Source organism: Lampris incognitus, chromosome 3, assembly GCF_029633865.1.
Source record: "Lampris incognitus isolate fLamInc1 chromosome 3, fLamInc1.hap2, whole genome shotgun sequence".
In the NCBI taxonomy this organism is placed as follows: Eukaryota; Metazoa; Chordata; class Actinopteri; order Lampriformes; family Lampridae; genus Lampris; species Lampris incognitus.
Genome location: NC_079213.1, coordinates 115,396,668 through 115,422,122, shown reverse-complemented (window position 1 = coordinate 115,422,122; position 25,455 = coordinate 115,396,668). Strand labels below are relative to the sequence as shown.

At 44.6% G+C, this 25,455-nt stretch overlaps 2 protein-coding genes across 2 annotated transcripts in view; one reads left to right on the top strand and one right to left on the bottom strand.

Annotated features, from left to right (window-relative positions):
- The window catches only part of LOC130109977 (calcium/calmodulin-dependent protein kinase type IV-like), a 19,804-nt gene extending 7,250 nt beyond the window's left edge, over positions 1-12,554 (top strand). The window contains exons 6-8 of the mRNA XM_056276940.1: positions 4-84; positions 2,163-2,315; positions 10,976-12,554. Coding sequence (XP_056132915.1) covers positions 4-84; positions 2,163-2,315; positions 10,976-11,488 — 747 coding nt within the window. The 3' untranslated portion in view covers positions 11,489-12,554. The remainder of the gene's footprint in view (positions 1-3; positions 85-2,162; positions 2,316-10,975) is intronic.
- A 211-nt stretch (positions 12,555-12,765) lies between these two features.
- On the bottom strand, positions 12,766-25,296 carry si:ch211-1a19.2 (uncharacterized protein LOC100142650 homolog). Its single transcript, XM_056277710.1, has 3 exons — positions 25,102-25,296; positions 16,513-16,583; positions 12,766-15,265 (listed from the first exon to the last, which is right to left on the bottom strand). The coding sequence occupies exons 1-3, from the start codon at positions 25,143-25,145 to the stop codon at positions 14,940-14,942; spliced, it is 441 nt and encodes a 146-aa protein (XP_056133685.1). The 5' UTR covers positions 25,146-25,296; the 3' UTR covers positions 12,766-14,939.
- Between the last annotated feature and the right edge of the window lie 159 nt (positions 25,297-25,455).

The window sequence follows — 25,455 nt, the reverse complement described above, 5'->3', positions numbered from 1 at the left end:
TACATGTACAGCCGCATCCTCAACTGTGACTATGAGTTTGTATCTCCATGGTGGGATGAAGTCTCCCTCAACGCCAAGGATCTGGTGAGCTGGCAAGCTAACAGTGCCCCCTGCTGGTTGCGGTGAGGGTCATGACTAGGGCCCTACCAAATTCACGGTACATTTCGCTCAATTTCACGGACCTAGTTTCTCGAAAATCACAGATTTCACGGAATCTATAAGAAAAATGCGACATTTCACGGCAATTATTAAATTACACTTTTTCTTCACACAGGGCCTGAATAGCCCAGCCTACTGTACACAGCATAACCGTACTGGTGGTTTAATGTAAGCACTGAGCATCCTGCGATGGTGCTTGGCTTCATGCTCTGTCTCTGCGATGAAAATACTTGTCCATGTTTTGACACGGCCCTCTCCGCGTCCAAAGAGTTCGTCGGGATTGACAGACAGCGCCACGCTACTTTAGCAAGGTGTGGTAGCCTAGATTCGGAGGATTTCCAAAAAGCTAGCGCTAGTAAAGTTGTGTCCACCTCTTGTGCGATGTGTTTGTAGTTCGGCAATTCCAGCCTACAGTTTTTGTCAAATCCAGGAATGTCCGTGCGGAGTGAGTTTAAATCCACCGTCAAAATAAGTGTTTGTGCAGGGTCAAAAATGCGCACTGCTTTCAGGAATTCGGCCGCTGGTTGTTTAAATCTACTTTGCGTAATGTTCTCGTTTGACTCGTCTCCGAACCACCTTGTGGTTCTTTTTCGGCAGCCCTCTTTTTGTTTCACTTTCCAAGTGACGCTGAATCGTTGCTCGTCGACTGTGATCTAAGGAGATATTACAACTCGTACAAAATAATTTCCCGCCATCAGCGTGTAAAATATGTTTTCCAAACTCAATTACTCTGTCGTCTGCAGTCGTGTTTTTTGAGGCTTTAGATTTCGACATCTTCAGCACGTTAGGGCCTAAGCTAACATGCTGGCGACAGCTAACTCAAACTATGCTAGTAACAACTATGATCATTGCGACCACCCCGGATGCTCATTTAACCAATCAATGTCTTAGACACGTGAATGCTTTTATTCGCGCATCCAAAATGTCAATCATGTCAGCACAGTATTTTCTCAAACTGGTTGCGCACTTAAATTCTGCATTTCACTGCATTTCACGGCAAATGGTCAATTACACGGGAAGAGGCTGATTTCACGGTCCGTGACGCGATTTTCACGGCCGTGAATTTGGTAGGGCCCTAGTCATGACATTCATGAGGACTCTGGTCATGTTCATCTCTACAGCGGGGCACTGTGGTTTAACCGTCTCTCTGGTTTAGCCATTTTATTCTAATCTGAATTTGAATCGCCATTGAATAAATCAGAAACATGCTTGGTCTCAATTTCAACAACTCCCCCTAGTGTCTCAGTCAGACTGTGTCCATGACTGTCCATTATGTATGACGTCTCTATTGTGCTGGTCAGCTAGTTTATGGACGGTTACGACTACCTACGGTAACTACAGGCTGCTACTTCCTGCAAGTTGAACCAGGAAGTAAATCAGCAACGTCATCCACCATTGATCATATTGGACATTCCAAATAATAACGTTTAACTTTCTCTTCCAAACACGAGGTTTAGATAATTGGGTTAAACTGGACTTGCTGACACGTCTGACACTCGTGTTCAGGTGTCCCATAAGACACCGTTGTAAAGTTGAGTCCAGCAGTGGAACCCATGGCTGCAACATGCTAACTTTTCATGGTTAGAGCTACAGTATTTGGTTTGAATGCGTTCTGAGATTGTTCCGTGTGCACTTCTATTGATAGACTCTAGGTGGCGCATGGAGGGCACAGGTGCACAAAGGTGAGCTCAGAGGAAAAGCAAGCAGCTGTTGCTTGTTAAGTGAAGCACACACCAAGTTTTTAACCATGCAAAATGCTAACATTCATTCTGCCTTTGCACAACTGCGTTGGTATACACGTCAAGACCAATGAAAACGGATTATACACTTTGAATGTCAGATGCACAAGTTGTTGAATGAGCAAAAGTAAAGCAGTTCAAACATTTTTTGGGGGGTTTTAGCCTCAGTAACAGTCCCCTAGCTGCCTTTTTTTGCGTCATAGCCACGATAATCTTGGTTTTCAGAGTCCAAACCCGACTGTAATGTGTACTCTTGTGTTGCAGGTCAGTAAGCTGATTGTACAGGATCCACACAAGCGGCTGAGTGTCCTGGAGGCGCTGCAGCACCCCTGGGTTCTGGGGAAAGCCGCTCGCTTCTCCCACATGGACACCACCCAGAGGAAACTACAGGAGTTCAACGCCCGACGCAAACTCAAGGTATAGGCAAAGCCAGTACTGCTAACTATGATGGTAAAGCTAACCATGCCAGCCACTTTAAACTTGTAATAACAGCAATGCTGACAATGCTAACCATGTCCCTGGTGCTCATAGAGGCAGAGAACCTTTTTACTTGTTTTGATGTGAGAACGTGCTGGTATGGGTCTACGATGGTAGAACTGACTGTCCTCGTGCTAATTTCAACACAAAACGAGACCCATCACAAGGCCTCTTTGAGGGAGAAAATCAATGCTTTTTCAAACGTCACATTCCGTCAACCTCCTCTGAAATGTACATGTGATATGTGTCCATCACTATCGTTGTCCTCTACAGCAGCATTTCCTAACCCAGTCCTCAAGGAACCCCTATCCTGCAGATTTCCATTGTACCCTGCATAGGTATTCCTGCTTGTACTCAGGGATAGATGCTAATATCTTTAAGCACTGGCCCCATTGGCCACCAAGCCCCTAAATTTAGTGGCCAAAGTACATTTTTGGTGGCCCAAATGTAAAAACACAGAAAAGGCAATTTAACACAACTTAACACTGTGACACATCAACAGATGAAAAGACATCAACAAAATGAAAATATATAACTATCTATTTAAATTGAAAACTCAAGTTCGTTTGTAAACCTAGTACATACATATTCTGTCCCTTAGTTCAGTCTCTTTTTCACACCCCAATCCATGCTGCCTCTGCCTCATACACGCTCTCTCTCGCTCCCTCCATCCATGCCTGCCTCCCTCCCTCCCAGCATTGTGCCTGTAAGTCATGTCTGCAATAAAAACATTACAAAAAGCAGTAGAAAACCCATAACACATACTTCTAACTGTAGCCACAATCGTCAAAATACATGGGCAGAATGAATATTTTTCATATGATTATTTAAATTGAAAACTCAAGTTTTTGTAAACATATGGTACATACACTCACTGGCCACTTTATTAGGTACACCTTGCTAGTACCGGATTGGACCCCCTTTTGCCTTCAGAACTGCCTTAATCCTTCGTGGCATAGATTCAACAAGGTACTGGAAACATTCCTCAGAGAGTTTGGTCCATATTGACATGATAGCATCATGCAGTTGCTGCAGATTTGTCGGCTGCACATCCATGATGCGAATCTCCCGGTCCACCACATCCCAAAGGTGCTCTACTGGATTGAGATCTGGTGACTGTGGAGGCCATTTGAGTACAGTGAACTCATTGTCATGTTCAAGAAACCAGTCTGAGATGATTCGAGCTTTATGACATGGCGCGTTATCCTGCTGGAAGTAGCCATCAGAAGATGGGAACACTGTGGTCATAAAGGGATGGACATGGTCAGCAACAATACTCAGGTAGGCTGTGGCGTTGACACGATGCTCCATTGGTACTAAGGGGCCCAAAGTGTGCCAAGAAAATATCCCCCACACCATTACACCACCACCACCAGCCTGAACCGTTGATACAAGGCAGGATGGATCCATGCTTTCATGTTGTTGACGCCAAATTCTGACCCTACCATCCGAATGTCACAGCAGAAATCGAGACTCATCAGACCAGGCAACGTTTTTCCAATCTTCCATTGTCCAATTTTGGTGAGCCTGTGCGAATTGTAGCCTCAGTTTCCTGTTCTTAGCTGACAGGAGTGGCACCCGGTGTGGTCTTCTGCTGCTGTAGCCCATCTGCCTCAAGGTTCGACGTGTTGTGCGTTCAGAGATGCTCTTCTGCATACCTCGGTTGTAATGAGTGGTTATTTGAGTTACTGTTGCCTTTCTATCAGCTCGAACCAGTCTGGCCATTCTCCTCTGACCTCTGGCATCAACAAGGCATTTTCGCCCACAGAACTGCCGCTCACTGGATATTTTCTCTTTTTCGGACCATTCTCTGTAAACCCTAGAGATGGTTGTGCGTGAAAATCCCAGTAGATCAGCAGTTTCTGAAATACTCAGACCAGCCCGTCTGGCACCAACAACCATGCCACGTTCAAAGTCACTTAAATCACCTTTCTTCCCCATTCTGATGCTCGGTTTGAACTGCAGCAGATCGTCTTGACCATGTCTACATGCCTAAATGCATTGAGTTGCTGCCATGTGATTGGCTGATTAGAAATTTGCGTTAACGCGCAGTTGGACAGGTGTGCCTAATAAAGTGGCCGGTGAGTGTATATTCTCTCACAGTCTCAGTTCAGTCTTTTTCGCATCCCTCTGCCTCATACACTCTCTCGCTTGCTTGCTTGCTCCCTCCCTCCCAGCATTGTCCCGGCGTCAGTCATGAGTGCAATAAAAACATTACAAGAAGCAGTAGAATAATAATCTGCAAGAACCGAAATGTAGCGGGCTTGGCACAGCTTCTCCAGTGTTGGTTCCGAGCCGTCGTTGTAGATGTGGGGAATGAATCTACAGCAGTAAAGTTGCCGACAACAACGTTAACACCATTAACTATGAGCAACTAGCTACAATACAAACAGGAAATATGCTATGCGAGCTAGCCAACAGTAGCCTACTGCTGATGAAGAGTAGCTAACCTTACATTATTTGTCCAATAAATTTAGGTAGCTGCGCTACTTAGTAGCATTAGCACTCATTAATTTGCAGCATATAAACCTAACCAGCTAGCTAGCTAACTAGATTAGAATTAAACCAACCCACCTTGCTATGGCTTTGTCGTTTGTGTAACCGGTTATTGTCTCGCCCGGTGCGGGATTCGATACGGGGTGTACTGCACCACAAGGCGACGTCACTAACCGCTCAGCTAAAGGGTCAGACCCGCTAGCTAGGGACTAACGGGTCTTATTAGTAGTTTACATTTGCATATCCATGCACCGTGTCCATGCCGTTCTGGATATGGAGTTCAGGGGAAAGCACTGAATGCGGTTTTGTTACATACAGATAAGGTTCAACGTTTTCGGTTATTATTTTTCAAATCCATCCAGCATGCCCGAATTTCGCCACAAGAGGACGCTGTTACATAACCTCACACGAAAAGGAACAACTTTTGGATCTGGGGAAACGTAAAACCCGGGTGAAAATCAGTTTAAACTGATCTGATCCTTTTAAACAATCTGGGTATTTTTCAGTGAAAATGGGTGAAAACAGGAACGCTGAGCCTTGCGTACAGAACACGACGCCATGTTGACGTCACCCCCCCCCCCCGTTATCCGCGCGCCATGTCACGTGTCTGTCTCCCCATGGGGGTGTTCAGGCGATGTAACCGCAAGGTGTGCAGCTGAAGTGTTGTCCACTTCTTCCGTGACTTGTGGTGTGGTGTTTCCTGAAGGCCTTGGTTCCGGTGGAACATGAGCTGGACCTCTCGGCCGCCGCAGTACGTCACGTCCTTAGATGTGACGTATCCCAGCCACTGAAACTCCGGCTCCCATTCGCTCCTACACCCTCGCTGCCGTGCCCTTCGTCCACAGCCCGCCTCTCGTGTTGCGGTTCTGCTGCAGGGGGCGGGTTCGCAGCCTGAGTGACGTCAGGCTTAGTGGACCCGGACCTCAGCAGCCCCGACGTGTCAGCAATAACACTAAGTTATTGTTAGCTGTTTTCGCAGAATGTTGAATTAAAAGGCGCCAATGAGTCGGGATGTTTGTGAAACTGTGACGTAGCGTTTACGAAGGGCAGTGGGTATTTATTTTTTTTAGATCTTAATGTAACCTTGACTTGGTGGCCACAGGGGGCCACCTACTGGGGATAAATGGTGGCCACAGAGTAACTTTTTATGGCCACGGCCCATCGGGCCATGGTTAATGTCGAACCCTGCAGTACTTACTCAACCAATCACCTCACAGCATTAAATTATGCAAGGTGTGCAACGTCTGACATAATTCATTGCTGACTGGTTGAATAACTACAAACAGGTACCTATTCAGGGTTGCAAAGCAAATCTGCAGGATAGGGGTTCCTTGAGGACTGGTTTGGGAAACACTGATCTACAGCTACACCCCTTTATATCCTTTGTACATGTCAGGACACACAGACAGCATGCTCACTCTTTCATATGCGGACAGTGCCAGCAATGCTATTCATGCCAACTCTGCTAACAATGCTAATAAGCTTAACTATGCTAACTATTACCAAAGGCTACTGATGAATAGGTCCTCCCCTCCTCATGAACACTATGGATCTCCACACCATCCGCCAAATCTCATCCCTCCTGCCAGTCATATTACTGAGGGTGTAGATTACCTCTGGGTCTATGGACTCACAAGTCAGTCTCTAAACGCTTCGCTCAACTAGAGACTGAGGACATTCTCCCAGCTTCCGTTGCTAAAACTGGGTGGAAACAATTAGATTTTTTTTAAAATTCAATTGCAGAACCAATCCAAAGTCTTCAGGGCGGGGCCGTCACATTGGGGCGGTGACATGCAGAATCCAAAGGAGTTGAATCAAGTGCAACTGGACTTGGTATATATCCGTGAAGACGCTTCGCCTCTCCTCCAAGAGGCTTCCTCAGTTCTGCCTTTCTGACTAGACCAAGCTAGTCTGACTAGACCAAGCTAGTCTGACTGGCTGCTGATGAGACTCAGAAGGAGTCGTTGTCAGAGCTATAGATGTCCATGGCTCTTTGTGATCCAATGTTTACCAACGCCCGTCACTAACAGAGCCATAGATATGTGTGGCTCTCCTGTGTACCGATGTCCAGCCGCGCCCGTCGCCATCGGAGCTGTTGATTTGCATTTGTTTAGCAGCGACGGTGGTTGGGGGTGTTAGTTTGGACTTCATTGTTCAGTGGTCATGAGAGTGGTTGGAGCCGTTAGTGAGCGACTGTTGTTCTTGGAGGCTAGGCTTCTTGAGTCTCCTGGGTAGAGATGAAAGGACGGCATTGTAAGTGGGAGATAGGTGGTGTCGCAGACCTCCTCCTCTGTTGAGGGATGGTTTTTCCAGTTTCACATAGATGGCTTCCTTCACCCCTCTTTCAAACCATCTATCTTCTCTGTCCAAAATGTGTACGTTGCTGTCCTGGAAGGAGTGTGTCTTCTCCTTTAGGTGTAGATAGACTGCTGAGTCTTGTCCTGAGGAGTGTGGCCTTCTGTGTTGGGCCATCCGTTTTTGTAGTGGTTGTTTGGTTTCTCCCATGTATAGGTCAGTGCAGTCCTCATTGCGTTGTACAGCATACATTCGACATTGGTAAACATCGGATCACAAAGAGCCATGGACATCAATAGCTCTGACAACGACTCCTAGAGGATAAATGCTGAGTCTCATCAGCAGCCAGTCAGACTAGCTTGGTCTAGTCAGAAAGGCAGAACTGAGGAAGCCTCTTGGATGAGAGGCAAAACGTCTTCACGGATATATACCAAGTCCAGTTGCCCTTGATTCAACTCCGTTGGATAACCATGACGACCTGGATGAATGAGAATATTCACAGACACGTGACATGCAGAAGTTGTGTGATTGTAAACACTGTCGTACCAGCAACACTTGCGTTATAGGATGGCTCAGGCGCAGTCACCGAAGAAAACTAGACAAACAATACACAGTCGGCGAGCTCACATGAATTATGGTTCCAAACTCACCATTGCACTACAGTGTGTACTCCGTCAACAGCCACCCAACCAGCCGCTCCCCAAATAACGGTGTTTGGAGAAGCCGTCTCCACCTCGCTTGGCCAACAAGTTTCTGGTGTGCCAAACACCAGGGCGGAATCACCGGCGGCGGTCTGGTCATCCATGTCCTCGCTTTGTCCCGCGTATGCGGCAGGAAGGCCTTTTGCTTTCAAAACTGCCCCTGCTCCTCCATCATCGACGCCAGAGGGCGTATGTCCAGCACCATAGAGTTGTGTCCCTGTGCGGACAACAAGTCGCAGACAGTTGGCCGGGCTTGATGGACCAAGCTTGTCCCATAACCAGTTGGTAAACAAGCAAACCCGTCTTTCTTGCCCTGGGTTAAAGGTTTTAAACAAAGCCGCTGTAAACCCTTAATGCCCCAATCTCGTGGACCGAGCACACGTTTGATAAAACTGAATCAAACGATCTAACGCTACTCGGGACCTCCATTCTCAGTCTTTTAAAAAGCTCTCTCCACGTTACAGAGTGATTCTACACCTGCAGTTTGTTTCACTGCGGCGGAGCAGGAAGGGGAGACAGCAGTTTCCGGTCAGGCGTGTCCTTGACAAAACGTAAGGGGCGTAGCAGCAGGCGTGGGCTTGTTAGCTGCCCTTCTCGCCGCCGTTCTAGCAACTATCTTGCATTAGAAATCCCCAGACGACTGGTAGGCGGAGATCTCCGATTGTCTGGTATCGCGAGACTACTGGGTGTAGGATGACAACTTTATCCACCTTATTACTGGCCCCCGTAATATCGTGCGTGAATTATGGGCGCGACTTCCGTCGCGTCCTGTCACTGAACCGGAACCGGCGTTTTCCATGGTAACGGTACGCTAACCGTCTTAGAGCGATTTGTGCGGCGTCTCATTCATTCATGAATATCTCGCCAACCAGACGAGCTACTGATGTGGGAACACCACCTGACGGAGCTCACGAAGGGTGGAATAACACCTTTGCCGTCCGTAACAGATGGCTGGGAAGATGACGCGAAGAAGTGGCCTCGTATCACGTGCGGTAGCGTTTTTAGCTATTTTGTTGAGCCCGTTGCCTGTGATGGTAAGTCACAGTCAAACACTGAGTTACACACAGACAGGGTGAGCAGTACAAAACACAAAGCACACCACATGTACTGCTTCAGAAGTTATCGAGTCAAGCAGAGGGAAAAGTACACAAAGACTGACAGAAATTAAATGTACACACATGTAAAGTACTACCATGTTCAGATCATGTGAAGGATCTGGAAAGGCAAATAATACCAGCAAACAAGGGCTACTTTAAATAAACGATTTCCAACACTGTGTCTTACTTGCAGCTGTTGCCAGAGTATTGTAGCGAATTCAGGGGGGACAACGCAACCACAGGAAGTGCCGCGGCCGGGAAGCGAACCCGTACCGCCCGCACCGCCCGCACCGCAGGAGACGTCGCTAACCGCTAGACTAGAGGGTCAGAGCCGCCAGCCAGCGGCCAGCGTGTCTTGTTATCCATACAAGTTACAGTACTCTGTACTGCAAGTACTCCCTCTGACCCAAGTGGTGTGTACGGGGGACTAGGGCTGGCTCATCAGAATCGAACTCGCACACAGACACCAGGACGCATAGCCCAGGTTTAATATGGTCAGAATGAATATTCTGTATGCCTTGGTTGAAACAGGGGATGCCAGGAGCACCTGCCAAATAAAGGGTAACGTTACATGTCCGTGGCAGGTCAAACGGTCAGGTGACCTGTCTGTCGCCATGGCGACAGACAGACAGGTTTCTCCTGCACTCACCGTATCTTAAAAACAGGGCTGAAGTTAAGGACAGTCAGGGGTAGTACTACCTCTAGCTCTGCTGTATTAGTACTACCTCTGCTCTGTTACTACTACCTCTGCTGTGTTAGTACTGCTGTGTTAGTACCTGTCTGTCGCCATGGCAGACAGACAGGATGGCGACAGACAGGTTTCTCCTGCACTCACCGTATCTTAAAAACAGGGCTGAAGTTAAGCACAGTCAGGGGTGGTCAGACTGTGAAAAGTGAGAACACGACGTGTAAACAAAGCTAGCACCCTAGTGGACGTGACATGAACTTACCTGTTGTTGTTGTCACGTGATGAGTCCTGATGACTCGGCGTCTCTTCTTCTCGCGTGGCCTCTCGAGCCCAGAACCAGTGCTGGGTGAGGCTTCTTATCAGCACAGTGAACCGAGCAGACATCAAGGGTTGGGGGGTTTAAGCTGAACTTCTTGACCCAGCTTCTTTGTGCCACGTCGTTTCGTGGGAGGTGGTGAAAGTCCCACCGCTGACAGCCAGCCCGCTTTACCGCCGCGCTCATGGCCGCAGCACTTCCGTTTGACCCCTCGTTACCTTTGCTCTGGTTGTACAACCACGAACAGCACGTGTTGTCCCCGAGCTCCCTAACATTTAATACGTAGCTTAGCCACTTTTACCGTCTCTTTTTAAACACCAACAGCTAACACTTCCTCAGCCAGATCTGCCGAGGTCTGCGATACTGTTTCCGCCGGACACCGGAAGTATTACCCATAATCGTTTCCCCAATGACCCCCCCCCCGGGAAACTCGTGGATAGGAATTTGAAGTAATGTTCGCGTGAACCAGAGGCCAGGCTGGTGTGACAGCAGGATAACGGACAGTGACAGCTTTTATATTTATTCATTTATTTATTATTCAAACGATAGATTTACAACAATAAGGCAAACATTACGACTGAAAACTTTTCATCTTCTAGAAAACAACGAGCAGACGCCACAAGACATGTAAAACATGCACACAAACCATACAAAAACCATAAATCAATTAAGCAGAATATAACAAAATAACCATAAACCAATTAAGCAGAATGAAATGTAAAATAACCATAAAATAACTAAATCGTAAATAAGGACTGACTAAACGATTGTTAGTTTTTGTTATTACACTCAGGAGGCAGCGAATGATGATGTCACAGGAAACACGAAATGAAATCCTCTGCTTCGTTCCTTCTTCAATCCAAGTGGTCAGTTTATTACACTGACAAGACCTTAAATCCCGCCCCTTTCCCTTCCCTCCCACACCCAATGCAATGTCTCCCAGAGTTGGTAATGTTGAACGGTGAACAAAGAGATTTTGTGTGTGTGTGTTGTATTCTCGCCATCAGGCTGCCATGAAGGCTGTGGTTGCCACCAGCCGGATGCACGAGGGTTCTCGGCGTCGTACCGACAGCTGTGAGATGCCAGGCTCAGGGGGGTCCCAGCAGGGCAGCATGCAGCAGGACCCTCCCCCGGAGCCAGTGGGCCATGCCCTCCGAGCCAAAGAGGCCCCAACTGAAGCCCAGCAGAAAGAGTCCAAACCTGGGGAGCAGTGTGCGCCACCCTTCCCCTCCCCCCCACGAAGCCCCAAACCGCAGACCTTCAACATCCCGACTCTAGGGGGCAGCCCTGGTTGTCCCATGCCCACTAGACCACCCCTTAAAGCAGACGGGCTGAGACAAGTGTCCGTAATCCCCAAATCAACAGTGTTCCAAACCAGGCTGCCCCAGAAGAGCTGCTCTTCAGTAGAGCCTGCCTCCGGGGCGGAGACTGCGCCCGTATTGGCCACGCCTCCAAGTCCCAAGAGCCTCAGCAATGGATTCCCTGTAGAGGCTGGTAGTAAGACTGCCCAGTGCCAGTAGAACCAGAGCTACACACACAAGCAAACAAACACACACATGAAAACGCACATGCACATAAACATACAAGACGGAAGACAGAACAGGAAGTGGAGATGATGGTTCCTGTCTTATCTCTCTGAATGAACTAGGCTGACTGTCGGAGCAGAGTCCACCTGATTGTATGGAGATGATGCCGTCCTGCTTTATGATCTGCTTTAAGCGTTTTTATCCTCTTTCTACTCTGAAAAGCCCACTGACTCTTTATGCACTTGCAGCATATGGACTGATAGCAGTCTGTCCTTGTGTAGTCTATCTTTCAGGTGAGTAATATCTCGTATTTGTGAGCAACTAGTGAAGCCGTATTGTACAATATTCACTCCACCTTATTAATGATAATAATCTGATGTTTGCACTGTAAATACTTTAATTTGAGATGTATCCCAGATTCTCTCTTTTAGTCATTTCCTGTTGTGGTTGACCGACCCTGTTCCCATCTAGATAAACAGAAAAGCAGAAAGGTTCTGCACTATGACCCCTTTCCCAAATTGAACTCGGACCTTTATTGAAGAAAAAAGTCAAACTCTGAAACCACACTCGCTACCTCTTTTTATACAGGGGCTTCCAAAATGTCAGACAACACTCTTTAAAAAACATTGAGGATCTCAGTGGACAAGCATGAGGCCACTCCATGAAACTATATTGACAGAAATTCAGATTGTTATGTACAGAAAACCGAGGAACGCATGCGTCGCCAAAGGGCTTACTCTTGGGAATAATACTTATCACTACAATGCCATTTTTCTGCATGTCTTCTTTCAACCTCTCTGCCAAGGGCATCCTTGACGTTAGCCTGCTAGCAGCCACGTCCACAGTACCTTCTGGCCAGTAAGCTGGCATCACATATTGTCTCACTTCCACAGTACCTTCTGGCCAGTCAGTCTGCATCACATACGTTTCACTTCCACAGTACCTTCTGGCCAGTCAGTCTGCATCCCATATTGTCTCACTTCCACAGTACCTTCTGGCCAATAAGCCTGCATCACATACCTTCTCACTTCCACAGTACCTCCTGGCCAGTTAGCCTGCATCACATACCTTCTCACTTCCACTGTACCCTCTGGCCAGTTAGCCTGCATCACATACCTTCTCACTTCCACTGTACCTTCTGGCCAGTTAGCCTATGTCACATACCTTCTCACTTCCACTGTACCTCCTGACCAGTTAGCCTGCATCACATACCTTCTCACTTCCACAATTCCTTCTGACCAGTTAGCCTGCATCACATATCTTCTCACTTCCACAGTACCTTCTGACCAGTTAGCCTGCATCACATACCTTCTCACTTCCACAGTACCTCCTGACCAGCTAGCCTGCATCACATACCTTCTCACTTCCACAGTTCCTTCTGACCAGTTAGCCTGCATCACATACCTTCTCGCTTCCACAGTACCTTCTGACCAGTTAGCCTGCATCACATACCTTCTCGCTTCCACAGTACCTTCTGACCAGTTAGCCTGCGTCACATATCTTCTCACTTCCACAGTACCTTCTGACCAGTTAGCCTGCATCACATACCTTCTCACTTCCACAGTACCTTCTGACCAGTTAGCCTGCATCACATACCTTCTCACTTCCACAGTACCTTCTGACCAGTTAGCCTGCATCACATATCTTCTCGCTTCCACAGTACCCTCTGGGCAGTTAGCCTGCATCACATACCTTCTCGCTTCCACAGTACCTTCTGACCAGTTAGCCTGCATCGCATACCTTCTTGCTTCCACAGTACCTTCTGACCAGTTAGCCTGCATCGCATACCTTCTCGCTTCCACAGTACCTTCTGACCAGTTAGCCTGCATCACATACCTTCTCGCTTCCACAGTACCTTCTGACCAGTTAGCCTGCATCACATACCTTCTCACTTCCACAGTACCTTCTGACCAGTTAGCCTGCATCACATATCTTCTCACTTCCACAGTACCCTCTGGGCAGTTAGCCTGCATCACATACCTTTTCACGTCCACAGTACCTTATGGCCAGTTAGCATCACCTTCTCATGTCCAAGCATGTACACAGTCGATAATTACATAGGAACTCATGTACAAATATTAATATTTTGCTTAAAGTAATCTTGGTTTTGGAGGACAGAGGCTCTTTGTGTTTGCTTAAGTAAGCTAGTGTCGTTTGTTTTTTCTGAATAACACATTATTGTTGTCATAGCAACATGCTGAAAGAGGATTAACTGTGGCATGTGTACTTCTGATGTTTGACTTCTGTTTCTTCATATCATCATAATGACACTAAAGTGAAAGACTATTTTTTTCTTCTGTTTGAAAAAGGAATAAAACCATGACATGCATCCAGCGAAGAGACTGCAGTAGTACATACATATTCCCTTTATTCTCTGTGAAATGTGACACTTTAAAAGAAAAGGTGCAGTAAAGAACAACAGACACGTTTTAAACTAAACTAAAACTTCAGAAAAAGACAGGAAGCTTCATTTAGATCACTCTGGTCATCTGCAGAGGATCACAAGGCTGCACTGCTTCATTTCATCCTGTACATCTCAGTTAGAACAGCAGCCTGGTAACCAGCCGCTTCTACCAGGTGTTTGAGTCCTTCCCAAGTCCACTTGACTACATCACAACTTACATCACTTAACTACATCACTTAACTACAACACTTAATTACATCATACAAAATAACAGGTTGCACCACTCCTACTAGTTATTAGTAACTTACTAATATTAATGCTTATATGTTATTATTAACGTACTATTATTAAGTTATTAGTAACTTAGTAGTAATTACTAAGAACTTAGTTATAAAATTCTCACACATACCAGCTAGGAGGTGTAGTCTTGGAGTAAGCTAACGGAGAACTGTAACTTCATCAAAACATCAATAACACCAACAGACCAAACTTAAACTACAACAAACATAATGACGACTGCTTACACAGGTTGGAACAATTATTATAAAACCATGAAAATATTCATCGTCAGCTCGTTTTGCAAGATACAGACTTTATCTTGGTTTAATGATGATGCGGGCATCTCTGTGAGGCAGGTGTGCAGTTCCATATTTACATGTCTGAACAGTTTCTGATTGGTTGGCTGCTGTGATGTCTGCCTAGTAACAGATGTACACGTTACTAAGGCTTCACTAGCTACCACATTGCTTACAATTGAACGGTGCAACCCAAATTAGTAAACCACCCGTTTATAACTCACTAGTTAATACTAAGAACTTAGTAAAGACTTTACACACACACAGTAAAGAATCAATTAATGACTAATGCAAGTCTGGCTTGGAGATCTACTAACCAGCCTGGTGATCTGGAGGTATCACCACTGACTGTCCTTTAACATCATGACCTTCACAGAGGTGTTTGATCTGGTTTTTCAGCTCGTTTTCTCAGAACAGGTAAATATTCTGGTTTTATTCCTCATTCATAACAGAAATTAGTCTGATATCAGTCCACCCTCCAGCACAGAGAGGCCTTCTGTTTATAAACTCTCCCCCCTTTGATGGTTCCACACCAGTATGAACTGGAGGAATTCCAGTTGGCTGAAGACACCTCCCAGACGGAGGTGGCGCTGTAGGCTCCGGCAGGATCTGGCTCCGTCCAGACCACCTGGGTCTCTGCAGGTGTCTGAGCCGAGTCTCCAATCCACCAGCTGATGCCGATGAAGGAAGAGCTTAAACCGCTGATGAAACAAACCAAGGACAGAGATATCCCGGAGACCTGCCTGTCCTGAACTGAGAAGATCTGGACCGATGGACAACAGCCAATCAAACCTGTTGGGAATAAAAGGAATTGGTCTTGTGATGAATTTGTTGTACAATCCTTGAACCTAGTTTAAAGACCCAGTCCAATGAAAATCATGTTTTGCAATCTCGTTTTGTTTTTTAACAGAAGGTTTGTTCATGTAAAGTTTGTTCATGTAAAGTTATTTAAACCATCAGAACTGCTGTTGTAGTGAAAATGTGACTAAAGCCCCTTGAGAAACTCTCCTGCTGGTTGTCAACATAATGAAACCGTCTCAGAAAATCAGCTTCTGGTAATAAATGACATCATCTAATACTCTGACTTGATTGGACAGTCGATGAATCGTCATCATCAGTGCATCTCACTGATCTGTTTTCAATAGTTGTCTAGCAACATCATGCTAGTTAGCAAGCTAGCTAGCAATAAGCAGTGTCTTCTAAAGCCAACCTGCTGAGAACTGTCTGTGTTCAGAGAGGGGGCGCTAAATCAGTTATAACAAATCAAATGATTCTGAAAATGATGAAATGACTCCTAACAATGGGTATAATATACACTAATAATATATAATATGTATATAATGTGTGTGTGTGTGTATGTATGTGTGTGTGTGTGTGTATATATATATATATATATATATATATATAATCCAGTGACAAAGCAAGAGAGACAAGATGGAGATGGTTTGGACATGTGTGGAGGAGAGATGCTGGGTATACTGGGAGAAGGATGCTGAATATGGAGCTGCCAGGGAAGAGGAGAAGAGGAAGGCCAAAGAGGAGGTTTATGGAGGTGGTGAGGGAGGACATGCAGGTGGCTGGTGTGACAGAGGAAGATGCAGAGGAGAGGAAGACATGGAAACGGATGATCCGCTGTGGCGCCCCCTAACGGGAGCAGCCGAAAGTAGTAGTAGATTATATAATCCAGTGAGTCAAGTAAATTTATATATATACATCCATAAAATCCAGTGATTCAAGTAAATTCTTTATGAGACAGTACAAGCCTGTTTCATGCCACAAGTAATCACTGGATTATTTTGCTCCTTATTGTTGAGCACTTTTCCTATCATTGAGTGTTTCTTTTAACACAGTTTTATATATATATATATACTAATTATATGTGTATACACTAATTATATGTGTACATACACTATAAGACCTGTGTGAGTGTATTAAACTCATTGGACTGGATCTTTACAGAGAAGAACACATCCCAGTAGTAACTCAATGGTCATCATTTGATGTAAACCTGAGAAGAGCTTTGGTGCTCGACTGCTTACCTTCTACGGAGAGCTCTATTCCCCTGCTGAAGACCACTCGTCCAGCAGGGAGCCTTGCACCGGAAACCAGTCTGAGGACAAAACACCATCATCATGACAAGAACTGAACCAGAAACAGAGCCAGTCATCATGTGCAGGATCCTGTTCAACACCAGAGATAATAAATATTCATACAAGAATTTAAACTGAATACTTCCTCAATACAACAGTGTTCAAAACCTCCGCTGCTGATGGGGCTGAGTTGCTGCTTTTTACACTTCAATACAGAATGAGTTGGACACGTGGTACAGTACTAACATAGTACCACAGTACATACTGATGCCCATGGTGCACACACAACAGTACCTCTAACAGTACTAACATAGTACCACAGTACATACTGATGCCCATGGTGCACACACAACAGTACCTCTAACAGTACTAACATAGTACCACAGTACATACTGATGCCCATGGTGCACACACAACAGTACCTCTAACAGTACTAACATAGTACCACAGTACATACCGATGCCCATGGTGCACACACAACAGTACCTCTAACAGTACTAACATAGTACCACAGTACATACTGATGCCCATGGTGCACACACAACAGTACCTCTAACAGTACTAACATAGTACCACAGTACATACTGATGCCCATGGTGCACACACAACAGTACCTCTAACAGTACTAACATAGTACCACAGTACATACTGATGCCCATGGTGCACACACAACAGTACCTCTAACAGTACTAACATAGTACCACAGTACATACTGATGCCCATGGTGCACACACAACAGTACCTCTAACAGTACTAACATAGTACCACAGTACATACTGATGCCCATGGTGCACACACAAGAGTACCTCTAACAGTACTAACATAGTACCACAGTACATACTGATGCCCATGGTGCACACACAACAGTACCTCTAACAGTACTAACATAGTACCACAGTACATACCGATGCCCATGGTGCACACACAACAGTACCTCTAACAGTACTAACATAGTACCACAGTACATACCGATGCCAATGGTGCACACACAACAGTACCTCTAACAGTACTAACATAGTACCACAGTACATACCGATGCCCATGGTGCACACACAACAGTACCTCTAACAGTACTAACATAGTACCACAGTACATACCGATGCCCATGGTGCACAGACAACAGTACCTCTAACAGTACTAACATAGTACCACAGTACATACTGATACACATGGCACACAGACAACAGTACCTCTAACAGTACTAACATAGTACCACAGTACATACTGATACACATGGTACACAGACAACAGTACCTCTAACAGTACTAACATAGTACCACAGTACATACTGATGCCCATGGTGCACACACAACAGTACCTCTAACAGTACTAACATAGTACCACAGTACATACTGATGCCCATGGTGCACACACAACAGTACCTCTAACAGTACTAACATAGTACCACAGTACATACCGATGCCCATGGTGCACACACAACAGTACCTCTAACAGTACTAACATAGTACCACAGTACATACTGATGCCCATGGTGCACACACAACAGTACCTCTAACAGTACTAACATAGTACCACAGTACATACTGATACACATGCTACACAGACAACAGTACCTCTAACAGTACTAACATAGTACCACAGTACATACTGATACACATGGTGCACAGACAACAGTACCTCTAACAGTACTAACATAGTACCACAGTACATACCGATGCCCATGGTGCACACACAACAGTACCTCTAACAGTACTAACATAGTACCACAGTACATACTGATGCCCATGGTGCACACACAAGAGTACCTCTAACAGTACTAACATAGTACCACAGTACATACTGATACACATGGTACACACACAACAGTACCTCTAACAGTACTAACATAGTACCACAGTACATACTGATGCCCATGGTGCACAGACAACAGAACCTCTAACAGTACTAACATAGTACCACAGTACATACTGATACACATGGTACACACACAACAGTACCTCTAACAGTACTAACATAGTACCACAGTACATACTGATGCCCATGGTGCACAGACAACAGTACCTCTAACAGTACTAACATAGTACCACAGTACATACTGATACACATGGTACACAGACAACAGTACCTTTAACAGTACTAACATAGTACCACAGTACATACTGATACACATGGTACACAGACAACAGTACCTCTAACAGTACTAACATAGTACCACAGTACATACTGATGCCCATGGTGCACAGACAACAGTACCTCTAACAGTACTAACATAGTACCACAGTACATACTGATACACATGGTACACACACAACAGTACCTTTAACAGTACTAACATAGTACCACAGTACATACTGATGCCCATGGTGCACACACAACAGTACCTCTAACAGTACTAACATAGTACCACAGTACATACTGATACACATGGTACACACACAACAGTACCTCTAACAGTAGTAACATAGTACCACAGTACATACTGATACACATGGTACACACACAACAGTACCTCTAACAGTACTAACATAGTACCACAGTACATACTGATACACATGGTGCACACACAACAGTACCTCTAACAGTACTAACATAGTACCACAGTACATACGGATGCCCATGGTGCACAGACAACAGTACCTCTAACAGTACTAACATAGTACCACAGTACATACTGATACACATGGTACACACACAACAGTACCTCTAACAGTACTAACATAGTACCACAGTACATACTGATACACATGGTACACAGACAACAGTACCTCTAACAGTAGTAACATAGTACCACAGTACATACTGATACACATGGTGCACACACAACAGTACCTCTAACAGTACTAACATAGTACCACAGTACATACCGATGCCCATGGTGCACAGACAACAGTACCTTTAACAGTACTAACATAGTACCACAGTACATACCGATGCCCATGGTGCACAGACAACAGTACCTCTAACAGTACTAACATAGTACCACAGTACATACTGATACACATGGTGCACACACAACAGTACCTCTAACAGTACTAACATAGTACCACAGTACATACTGATACACATGGTGCACACACAACAGTACCTCTAACAGTACTAACATAGTACCACAGTACATACTGATGCCCATGGTGCACACACAACAGTACCTCTAACAGTACTAACATAGTACCACAGTACATACTGATACACATGGTACACACACAACAGTACCTCTAACAGTACTAACATAGTACCACAGTACATACTGATACACATGGTACACAGACAACAGTACCTCTAACAGTACTAACATAGTACCACAGTACATACTGATACACATGGTGCACACACAACAGTACCTCTAACAGTACTAACATAGTACCACAGTACATACTGATACACATGGTATACACACAACAGTACCTCTAACAGTACTAACATAGTACCACAGTACATACTGATACACATGGTACACAGACAACAGTACCTCTAACAGTAGTAACATAGTACCACAGTACATACTGATACACATGGTACACACACAACAGTACCTCTAACAGTACTAACATAGTACCACAGTACATACTGATACACATGGTACACAGACAACAGTACCTCTAACAGTAGTAACATAGTACCACAGTACATACCGATACACATGGTGCACACACAACAGTACCTCTAACAGTATTAACATAGTACCACAGTACATACTGATACACATGGTACACAGACAACAGTACCTCTAACAGTACTAACATAGTACCACAGTACATACTGATACACATGGTACACAGACAACAGTACCTCTAGCAGTAGTAACATAGTACCACAGTACATACTGATACACATGGTGCACACACAACAGTACCTCTAACAGTACTAACATAGTACCACAGTACATACCGATGCCCATGGTGCACAGACAACAGTACCTCTAACAGTACTAACATAGTACCACAGTACATACCGATGCCCATGGTGCACAGACAACAGTACCTTTAACAGTACTAACATAGTACCACAGTACATACCGATGCCCATGGTGCACAGACAACAGTACCTCTAACAGTACTAACATAGTACCACAGTACATACTGATACACATGGTGCACACACAACAGTACCTCTAACAGTACTAACATAGTACCACAGTACATACTGATACACATGGTGCACACACAACAGTACCTCTAACAGTACTAACATAGTACCACAGTACATACTGATGCCCATGGTGCACACACAACAGTACCTCTAACAGTACTAACATAGTACCACAGTACATACTGATACACATGGTACACACACAACAGTACCTCTAACAGTACTAACATAGTACCACAGTACATACTGATACACATGGTACACAGACAACAGTACCTCTAACAGTAGTAACATAGTACCACAGTACATACCGATACACATGGTGCACACACAACAGTACCTGTAACAGTAGTAACATAGTACCACAGTACATACTGATACACATGGTACACAGACAACAGTACCTCTAACAGTACTAACATAGTACCACAGTACATACTGATACACATGGTGCACACACAACAGTACCTCTAACAGTACTAACATAGTACCACAGTACATACTGATACACATGGTATACACACAACAGTACCTCTAACAGTACTAACATAGTACCACAGTACATACTGATACACATGGTACACAGACAACAGTACCTCTAACAGTAGTAACATAGTACCACAGTACATACCGATACACATGGTGCACACACAACAGTACCTCTAACAGTATTAACATAGTACCACAGTACATACTGATACACATGGTACACAGACAACAGTACCTCTAACAGTACTAACATAGTACCACAGTACATACTGATACACATGGTACACAGACAACAGTACCTCTAACAGTAGTAACATAGTACCACAGTACATACTGATACACATGGTGCACACACAACAGTACCTCTAACAGTACTAACATAGTACCACAGTACATACCGATGCCCATGGTGCACAGACAACAGTACCTCTAACAGTACTAACATAGTACCACAGTACATACCGATGCCCATGGTGCACAGACAACAGTACCTTTAACAGTACTAACATAGTACCACAGTACATACTGATGCCCATGGTGCACAGACAACAGTACCTCTAACAGTACTAACATAGTACCACAGTACATACTGATACACATGGTGCACACACAACAGTACCTCTAACAGTACTAACATAGTACCACAGTACATACTGATACACATGGTGCACACACAACAGTACCTCTAACAGTACTAACATAGTACCACAGTACATACTGATGCCCATGGTGCACACACAACAGTACCTCTAACAGTACTAACATAGTACCACAGTACATACTGATACACATGGTACACACACAACAGTACCTCTAACAGTACTAACATAGTACCACAGTACATACTGATACACATGGTACACAGACAACAGTACCTCTAACAGTAGTAACATAGTACCACAGTACATACCGATACACATGGTGCACACACAACAGTACCTCTAACAGTATTAACATAGTACCACAGTACATACTGATACACATGGTACACAGACAACAGTACCTCTAACAGTACTAACATAGTACCACAGTACATACTGATACACATGGTACACAGACAACAGTACCTCTAACAGTACTAACATAGTACCACAGTACATACTGATACACATGGTACACAGACAACAGTACCTCTAACAGTACTAACATAGTACCACAGTACATACTGATGCCCATGGTGCACACACAACAGTACCTCTAACAGTACTAACATAGTACCACAGTACATACTGATACACATGGTACACACACAACAGTACCTCTAACAGTACTAACATAGTACCACAGTACATACTGATGCCCATGGTGCACACACAACAGTACCTCTAACAGTACTAACATAGTACCACAGTACATACCGATGCCCATGGTGCACACACAACAGTACCTCTAACAGTACTAACATAGTACCACAGTACATACTGATGCCCATGGTGCACACACAACAGTACCTCTAACAGTACTAACATAGTACCACAGTACATACTGATACACATGCTACACAGACAACAGTACCTCTAACAGTACTAACATAGTACCACAGTACATACTGATACACATGGTGCACAGACAACAGTACCTCTAACAGTACTAACATAGTACCACAGTACATACCGATGCCCATGGTGCACAGACAACAGTACCTCTAACAGTACTAACATAGTACCACAGTACATACTGATGCCCATGGTGCACATACAACAGTACCTCTAACAGTACTAACATAGTACCACAGTACATACTGATACACATGGTACACACACAACAGTACCTCTAACAGTACTAACATAGTACCACAGTACATACTGATGCCCATGGTGCACAGACAACAGAACCTCTAACAGTACTAGCATAGTACCACAGTACATACTGATACACATGGTACACACACAACAGTACCTCTAACAGTACTAACATAGTACCACAGTACATACTGATGCCCATGGTGCACAGACAACAGTACCTCTAACAGTACTAACATAGTACCACAGTACATACTGATACACATGGTACACAGACAACAGCACCTCTAACAGTACTAACATAGTACCACAGTACATACTGATACACATGGTGCACACACAACAGTACCTCTAACAGTACTAACATAGTACCACAGTACATACTGATACACATGGTACACAGACAACAGTACCTTTAACAGTACTAACATAGTACCACAGTACATACTGATACACATGGTACACAGACAACAGTACCTCTAACAGTACTAACATAGTACCACAGTACATACTGATGCCCATGGTGCACAGACAACAGTACCTCTAACAGTACTAACATAGTACCACATTACATACTGATACACATGGTACACACACAACAGTACCTTTAACAGTACTAACATAGTACCACAGTACATACTGATGCCCATGGTGCACAGACAACAGTACCTCTAACAGTACTAACATAGTACCACAGTACATACTGATACACATGGTACACACACAACAGTACCTCTAACAGTAGTAACATAGTACCACAGTACATACTGATACACATGGTGCACACACAACAGTACCTCTAACAGTACTAACATAGTACCACAGTACATACTGATACACATGGTGCACACACAACAGTACCTCTAACAGTACTAACATAGTACCACAGTACATACTGATGCCCATGGTGCACACACAACAGTACCTCTAACAGTACTAACATAGTACCACAGTACATACTGATACACATGGTACACACACAACAGTACCTCTAACAGTACTAACATAGTACCACAGTACATACTGATACACATGGTACACAGACAACAGTACCTCTAACAGTAGTAACATAGTACCACAGTACATACCGATACACATGGTGCACACACAACAGTACCTCTAACAGTATTAACATAGTACCACAGTACATACTGATACACATGGTACACAGACAACAGTACCTCTAACAGTACTAACATAGTACCACAGTACATACTGATACACATGGTACACAGACAACAGTACCTCTAGCAGTAGTAACATAGTACCACAGTACATACTGATACACATGGTGCACACACAACAGTACCTCTAACAGTACTAACATAGTACCACAGTACATACCGATGCCCATGGTGCACAGACAACAGTACCTCTAACAGTACTAACATAGTACCACAGTACATACCGATGCCCATGGTGCACAGACAACAGTACCTTTAACAGTACTAACATAGTACCACAGTACATACCGATGCCCATGGTGCACAGACAACAGTACCTCTAACAGTACTAACATAGTACCACAGTACATACTGATACACATGGTGCACACACAACAGTACCTCTAACAGTACTAACATAGTACCACAGTACATACTGATACACATGGTGCACACACAACAGTACCTCTAACAGTACTAACATAGTACCACAGTACATACTGATGCCCATGGTGCACACACAACAGTACCTCTAACAGTACTAACATAGTACCACAGTACATACTGATACACATGGTACACACACAACAGTACCTCTAACAGTACTAACATAGTACCACAGTACATACTGATACACATGGTACACAGACAACAGTACCTCTAACAGTAGTAACATAGTACCACAGTACATACCGATACACATGGTGCACACACAACAGTACCTGTAACAGTAGTAACATAGTACCACAGTACATACTGATACACATGGTACACAGACAACAGTACCTCTAACAGTACTAACATAGTACCACAGTACATACTGATACACATGGTGCACACACAACAGTACCTCTAACAGTACTAACATAGTACCACAGTACATACTGATTGGGAATACGAATCTCTTTCCACACAAGCAGTACACAGTATTTACTTCAGTCTCGTCTGTTAGGTCAGTATATAAATACATATTGTGTACAGATGAACATGAGTACATTCATCAGTTTAAATACTTGGTAATAATTGAAACGTGAATCTGAACTTTACATTGTCCACAGAAAGAAGTGGAGCCAGGAAGCTCTGGTGAACCTTACCCCAGCAGGAGGAAGCTGAAGCCAAGTTTCATCACGTTCATCATCCTGCCGTTCTCCTGCTCTGTTCACCTCCTCCACTTCTAATGAGCTCCTCCGTCCACCTCCTCAGGGTTTGAGTCAGAACACAGCGGGCCAGGCAGATCACCGCCCTCTTCTCTGAACACCCCTAGAGAACACCTGTATCTTCAGCGAGGGCCTGCGGTGTCTTCGGGGAAGGACAGATCTGAGAAATGAGGGAGGGGGAAGACCTCCTGCAGTAGACGGAGGACGGCTGCGAGTGGAGCTAGTCGACGTTTTCTCCCTGCGGGATACTGACGGTTGGTTTTCTGTCAGAGGCAGAAAAACAGGAACCAG

Bases quoted from the DNA above. Each gene is read 5' to 3' on its own strand.
- si:ch211-1a19.2 (XM_056277710.1), bottom strand. From the start codon at position 25,145: ATGATGAACGTGATGAAACTTGGCTTCAGCTTCCTCCTGCTGGG. The intron at 16,584-25,101 runs GTAAGGTTCACC...TTTTGTCCTCAG, and splicing joins TTCAGCTTCCTCCTGCTGGG to ACTGGTTTCCGGTGCAAGGC. The intron at 15,266-16,512 runs GTAAGCAGTCGA...TATTCCCAACAG, and splicing joins AATAGAGCTCTCCGTAGAAG to GTTTGATTGGCTGTTGTCCA.